Source organism: Buceros rhinoceros, unplaced genomic scaffold, assembly GCF_000710305.1.
Source record: "Buceros rhinoceros silvestris isolate BGI_N320 unplaced genomic scaffold, ASM71030v1 scaffold15758, whole genome shotgun sequence".
NCBI lineage: Eukaryota > Metazoa > Chordata > Aves > Bucerotiformes > Bucerotidae > Buceros > Buceros rhinoceros.
In genome coordinates this window covers 22,074-29,085 of record NW_010426449.1, presented here as the reverse complement: position 1 = coordinate 29,085, position 7,012 = coordinate 22,074, and the positions used below count along the sequence as shown (strand labels likewise).

The 7,012-nt window shown below is 46.0% G+C and overlaps 1 protein-coding gene across 1 annotated transcript; it reads left to right on the top strand.

Moving 5' to 3' along the window:
* The first annotated feature begins 1,540 nt into the window (after positions 1-1,540).
* Positions 1,541-5,834, top strand: NDNF (neuron-derived neurotrophic factor). The gene is made up of 3 exons (XM_010141513.1): positions 1,541-1,728; positions 2,747-2,871; positions 3,773-5,834. The coding sequence occupies exons 1-3, from the start codon at positions 1,541-1,543 to the stop codon at positions 5,164-5,166; spliced, it is 1,707 nt and encodes a 568-aa protein (XP_010139815.1). The 3' UTR covers positions 5,167-5,834.
* Positions 5,835-7,012: the final 1,178 nt, after the last annotated feature.

Genomic DNA, 7,012 nt, shown 5'->3' with positions numbered 1-7,012 from the left:
GGTGGTGAGGAGGAGGTGGGCAGAGCCGGCCCCCTGCCCCCCTGCCTCTGTGAGCAGGAAGGGGTGAGCAGGGATTTTGGGGTGCATGGGGAGTGGGTCTTAAGCTCCTGAAGGGTGGGGAGGAGGATCCTGTGCCATGATTGCACTGGTCTCCAGTAGCTACTTTGGGATTTTTGGAAGGTAAAGCCATGGAAGGGGGAAGGAGGAGGCAGCTGGGTCTTCCCTCAGGGGTGCCTGTTGGTATTTTCATGAAGTGCTTGAAGGGGAAGAACGATGTTATTATGGCTTAGACTGCTCCATGCCACTTCTCAAGGAGCTTTATGTTTGCTATTTTTACATAAAATATTAGGGAAAGGTCAAGTGGAGGGGAAAACGCCCCCCCCATCTCAACAGCAGATTTGATCTTAAAGTTAAAAAGTTTGTTGTAAAGCAATGGTTAACTTTTACAGTGCAGTACAGGAGTGGTTCATAACTGCACGTTCAGCCAAGTAACAAGATAAAACTGTTCTGCCAGCTCGCTTTGTTGTCTTGCCTCTCCCCAGAGCTAGGGGCTAACACAGTTCAGGTGATGGCCTAAACCTCTTTTTTTCCAATTAAAAAAAAGTTATCATTTAGCAATTTAAACTCGCTATACTCATACCAGACATGGGTTTTGTTTCCTCCCCACACCAGAGCTATTACATATGAGATCATCTACTGTACTGGAAGGAGATTTGCAGCCTGTCCCGCTGTATATGTTAGGATAGTCATTACTGACCTAGTTGTAGACATAATAATGAAAAGCTGAGCTTATGAATTATTATGCCCAATTTGTAAGGGATTCTCTGCTTTTGTGTTTTGTAATTCCCATCAGGTTTGAGGATTAAGCTCTACTGAACTGCATGCTAATACCGATGTGCTTTGAATATGTGTGGGTTTATATCACATGTTTTCCTAATTCACTGTTTTTATAAAGAACAATTTCACTGGAAATACTTCTCAAAGAATTATTGGAAGCCCAACCAGAATCTCCTAAGGAAAGTGAAGTCGATGTACCCTCCATCTGCTCTGTGCTTACTCCAGCTCCCTGTCCAGGGAGCTCCATTTCTGCTATGGCAAAACATCAAACTGTAGCTTTACCAAAATATGTTTTGCTCTTTTTGCTCTTTGTTAATGAGCGGGAGAGATACCAATTTGTAACCGGCACGTGGGCTTGCTTTCAGTTACAGCTCGAGATGGAAAACTCTTAGTTACGTACTTTATCCAAGCGCTGTGACAATGCGAGCTTAGTCCTTACAGTGTGTATTGCTAGTGCTTGTACAGCAGTGCCACAAAGGTAAACGTGAAGTACATGCGATGTTGTTGCAGGTATATCTGTGTTTCTGCAGTAAGTCAGCCCACGAGCACCCCGTGAGTTTGCAGCTAGCCGAGTCAGCGACCGCGGGTCACAAATAAACCGGTGCTTCGCCACGGACTTGCCTACTGGTGTGGGACAAGCTGGTGGTAGCTCCTGCGAGCGGTGCGGCTTTCCTCAGGTGGGACTCCCTGTCGTTGCTGTAGGATGCTCCTGCTGCGCTGCCCGCTGCTGCTGCTGCTGCTGCCGCTCAGCTCCAGGCCCCAGAAGTTACCTACCAGAGATGAGGAGCTCTTCCAAATGCAGATCCGGGACAAAGCATTTTTTCATGATTCATCAGTCATCCCAGATGGAGCCGAAATTAGCAGCTACCTCTTCAGAGACACCCCTAAAAGGTATTTCTGCCTGGCTCAAGCGAGGAAGTTGTGCTTTGAAGATACTAGCTTTATGTACCCGGTGTTTTGAAATAAAAATTGGATCCAAACCAGAAAAACACAAATGCCAGTGTTCTGTCTGGTGAAGTAAGTAGCTATGCGAGTTTCCATCCCTATTTGGCCTCCTGGCTCAGGGTCTATCCAATTTCTTTGATTTCTGGGATAAGCCCAGAGCTCCCACAGACCGCAGAAGTTCCCTGAAGTGGGGCCACTAACCATGTCTGGAGGCAAATGGAGCGGGAAGGAAATTAGAAACTACAGGCTTACTCCACCACGCTTGTCTCTCTTCATTATTTCATATTGTGCTTTAAAGAAGCAGCGTAAGCCAGTCTGGTCTGAACTCACCGTTTCCCAACCTCGACCCTATGGGTCAGAAAATACTGAGGTTGGACGGGGGAATAATCTGAGGCTCCAAAGAGTTCAGGGAAGACCAGCCTGGCTGCCTTCCTCCTCATCTCACACACCTCCTTCAGCCTTCATCAGTGAGAAACATTTTACAATAAATGACCTGCAGTGCTTGGGGGATGTGGGAGGACAGTGGAATGTGTATGTCTCTGTATGTGCCTCAAGAGCCCTTACCTGGATATCACATAAAATGAGTGTCCTGCTTTGAAGAGCATATCTTGAAATTCTAGATAAGATCCTGTTTCCTTCATTTATACTTTTGTGACCATTTATACTGTATATACTTAGTGCAGGGGTAAAAAGTGAAGCTGATGGAGGGGAGGGTAGGAGGCCAAAAACTCCTCTGCTGTGTCTCAACAAGCAAAGTGGGAACTCTGCACCATTGTGCTAGCGGGGTGACTCTCCTCATCTTGCCCAGCAGCCCTTCCCTATTCCCTCTGCACATGCTTGCCTGTCAGTAACGCTTTGGTCCCTGTTGCCCCACCAAGACCAACCCTGACCATGTCAAGTCAGTCCCTGCTGCTCAGCTGCCACCAGAATTTATTGATGTATGAGTCTGTTAACCTTCCCCTAGGTATTTCTTTATGGTTGAAGAGGACAACACTCCCTTAGCAGTGACAGTGACACCGTGTGATGCCCCTCTGGAGTGGAAACTGACTGTGCAAGAGCTCCCAGAGGAAGCCAGTGGAGAAGGTTCAGGTAACAAACCATCGATGACTTACCTTTCGCCTCAGAGACCTGCTTTTCTCCTGGATTCGAAGCCCCTTAGACCAGTCTTGGTGCGATGCTGAGTCTTGCAGCAGGCTCATCTTTATGATCTGCTGTTTGGATCTTCAGCCCCAGTTCTGCCGTGGTGCAGGAAGGCAGCCGAGAGCAACAAGACAAGGAAATGGGCTGTAAAAAAGTAAATGTTATAATTACAGAGTGCACTGGATGCTGCCACAACAACCCGTGTTTGTGCAGAGTAACTTGGTTTCACAAGGGCTTTACTGTGAGCTGTGAACACAGCAGGGTGGCTGTGAGAGATAGAGGTGGCACTGCAGCAGGGCTGCACTCACCCCTTTGAGGGGACTCCTCGCTAGACAGGAAATTTATCTGCAAATAGCTGTATAACTGCTGCTGCTCAAGAGAGAAGAGGTCTTTGGCTTTCTGAGCTTCTCACACATGTGCTGAAATGTCATATGCACCACACTGTGTGGTACACACACCTGCGGCCCCTGCTGTATTTAGGCACAAAATTCTAGTGTGACTCAGAGGGCCAAAGCTAAGGGTCCAAGTCCTGAAACTGGCAGCAGAGTCAGTGCCCCCTGGAATGTCCACACTGGGTGCTTGAAGTCCCGTAGCGGTGGGTATTAGCTACCATTCATGAGACTCTGTTAATACTGGTCAGGTGCAATTTCTGTAGCATTTAGTTTTAAGCTGAGTGCCAAACCAGTTTCCCTTTCTGATTTGACAGAAGTGTCTTCCTTAGAAGACAAAAACTCGCTTTTCATTTCACTTTTGTATTTTATGTAGAAGTGTCTGTTAGAGTTTTTGAGATTTATTTTCTCCTATTTGCAGATTGTGTCTGTACCAATCTTTTTCTTTGCTTGTAATCTAGGTGAACCAGAACCCCTCGAGCAACAGAAACAGCAGATTACTAATGAGGAAGGCACAGAGCTGTTCTCTTACAAGGGCAATGATGTTGAGTACTTTGTGTCCTCTAGTTCCCCCTCTGGTTTGTACCAACTAGATCTGCTGTCGACAGAGAAAGACACACATTTTAAAGTGTATGCAACCACGACTCCAGAGTCGGACCAACCTTACCCTGAATTACCTTACGATCCCAGAATCGATGTCACCTCTCTGGGACGTACAACAGTGACGCTGGCATGGAAACCAAGCCCCACCGCCTCCTTGCTGAAACAGCCAATTCAGTACTGCATAGTCATCAATAAAGAACACAATTTCAAAAGCCTCTGTGCTGTTGAAGCCAAGCTCAGTTCTGATGATGCCTTCATGATGGCTCCAAAACCAGGTCTGGATTTCAGTCCGTTTGACTTTGCCCATTTTGGCTTCCCCTCCGACAACAACTCTGGCAAAGAACGTGGTTTCCTAAAATCGTCATCAAAGTTTGGGCGCCAAACTTCCTCAAAGCCGAGAGTTGACTTGCATAAAATTTGTGTCGGGAACAAGAACATCTTCACGGTGTCAGACCTGAAGCCCGATACACAGTACTACTTTGACATGTTTGCAGTAAATACTAACACTAACATGAGCACCGCATACATCGGTACCTTTGCCAGAACAAAGGAAGAGGCTAAACAGAAAACAGTCGAACTGAAGGACGGCAAAGTTACGGATGTATTCGTCAAGAGAAAGGGAGCCAAATTTCTACGGTTTGCTCCCGTTTCATCTCACCAAAAAGTCATCTTCTCTGTTCATTCCTGTCTGGATGCTGTTCAGATCCAAGTTAGGAGAGATGGAAAACTTCTCCTGTCTCAAAATGTGGAGGGTGTGCGGCAGTTCCAGCTTCGGGGAAAAGCAAAAGCTAAATACCTCATTAGGCTGAAAGGAAGCAAAAAAGGTGCTTCTGTGCTGAAGATCCTGGCTACGACAAGACCTAACAAGCAGTCATTTCCTTCTCTTCCTGAAGATACGCGAATCAAAGCCTTTGACAAACTCCGCACGTGTTCTTCGGTCACAGTGGCGTGGCTGGGCACGCAGGAGAGAAACAAATTCTGCATCTACAAAAAGGAAGTGGATGACAACTACAACGAAGAGCAGAAGAAAAGAGAGCAGAACCAGTGCTTGGGTCCAGATACAAGGAAGAAATCGGAAAAGGTTCTCTGTAAATACTTCCACAGCCAGAACATCCAGAAAGCAGTGACCACAGAGACAATCAGAGGCCTGCAGCCTGGCAGATCCTACCTGCTGGATGTTTACGTGATAGGGCACGGGGGGCACTCGGTGAGATATCAGAGCAAATTGGTGAAAACGAGGAAGTTCTGCTAGTGTCCCTGTATATAGAAATATATGGAACTCCGGTCTGAACGTTATCCTGCTTCCAAGTATACGGATTGACTACTTGCACAGCTGAGAAGTTGTGACCTGTATTTGTACTGTGTAGAAAAGATATCAACTTGTATATTTATGTTTACATAAGTAATTGTTCAGAGGAACTGAGGCTGGTGCTCTCTGGTAGCATCTGGCAATGGTATTATCATGTGTCCGGTGACCCACATGTGATGCTCAGTAGATGTCCAAGGTAGCAGAAAACCTCGAAGGAACTGGCACTCCTTTGCTTTTGTAATGCATGAACTGCTTCTAAATTATTTTCTACTTAAAAGGCTGAGATACGTCATTTACCCACCTTGTTATTCACACACACAACTCACAGACGTACACCCTTTCTCTCAGTGTAGATGGTAGGGTTCCTGTAAATTATTTTATAGAGTCTTGTTTTAAATGTTTATGTTCCTATGACTGTAAACTATTAAAATCTCTCCCCAATAAAATACAGATCTAAACTAAGTATTAACTGGGCTGCACATGAAGCAGTTTAATTGCTAATGTAAATTCTTACCTAGCTGATTTTCATGTTTAAATACTGTATGTATTTCATGTACAAAGTTGCCATAACGTTATATTCCTGTACATAAAATTAAAAATATTAGATTATATATTGTTTCTTTTTTCTTGACGTTCTAAGAGGGCAAACAGGCTCAGGACAGGCACGCTAAAACTTGAGCAGAATTCAGCTAGGATGTGCCTCTCTCCTGTTCTTCACCTTTCTGGGCAAGGTGACTGCAGTCCAGTGGAATTACTGGTGTCACCAAGTCAGCTAAAACCTGCAAGGGAGCCCAGGCCATCGAAGGAGGGGCACTTATAACATACTCTGGGTCTGCAGCGATACAGGTGCTAAAGGAGCAGCACAGCCCAGAGGAGCTTCGCTTGTCCTGGGTAAGAATGGATTCTGTTTTGCTGCGGTTGTGAGCGCCGCCAGCGCTTTGCAAGGAGCTTGCAGTCTGAGTTAGAGAGATGATGCAATCCAAGCAAATAACACAACAGAGAACCAGTTGTTGCTTTTGTTAGATCATCACTGAAAACATTTGCTTTCTGGATGCTGCTGGTTTTGACCTCAGTAATGATAAGCTGAGAGGATTTTTTTTTCCATTGTCAAGAATGGTAGTGCTAAGAAAAAAAGTGCACTTTCATTTAAATTGCAGTTATTGCCATTGTGTAGATTTCTTTAAAATATATAAATGTCTGGATTTCATCTTTTCTGCATCTTAGTTTTTCCACGTCACTTTCCTTGACTCTTACAGAACTGCTTCATGGAAAACATACTTCCGAGAAGCAACTAGACCAGCCCCATTTCTAGCAGCTAAGAGCAGGATACACGCTGCCTCAGTCCCAATAATGCAGTACGGGTCAGGGCGTCCGGACAGATAACTGAGACCTTTTTTCTTAGTCCCATCGTGTGTTTCAGTCTGCAACACACATGCAGCAGATGTCAGGGCTTACTCAAAGACAGCCTTTGTCTCTTAGGTGCCTGTCCACAAACTGTCTCCCTGCTGGGACTTTGGCCCTTACAGTCCCCTCAGGCCTCTGAAGACACAGTGGAGAAAATGGGGCATGAGGGAAAGGGACCAAAGCCTTAAAGGGACCAAATGCCAAAGCCAGATCGCTCTTAGGCTGCTCACAGGGTAGAGAACTCTCCACCCCTGCAGAACTCTCCCTGCAGTGCATTCCTGTGCACTTCCAGTTTTCTCAGCCCTGTAGCGCTGAGCTCTTCAGGTTGTTCCTTCTGCTGCCCCCAGCACGTTTCGGTTTGCAGACTGGAGGGCAGCAGCGGGTT

What these genes read in the sequence shown, in the direction of transcription:
- NDNF (XM_010141513.1), top strand. Translation starts at nt 1,541, where the DNA reads ATGCTCCTGCTGCGCTGCCCGCTGCTGCTGCTGCTGCTGCCGCTCAGC. An exon ending in TTCAGAGACACCCCTAAAAG is followed by an intron (nt 1,729 to 2,746) that starts GTATTTCTGCCT and finishes ACCTTCCCCTAG; the next exon opens with GTATTTCTTTATGGTTGAAG. An exon ending in AGCCAGTGGAGAAGGTTCAG is followed by an intron (nt 2,872 to 3,772) that starts GTAACAAACCAT and finishes CTTGTAATCTAG; the next exon opens with GTGAACCAGAACCCCTCGAG.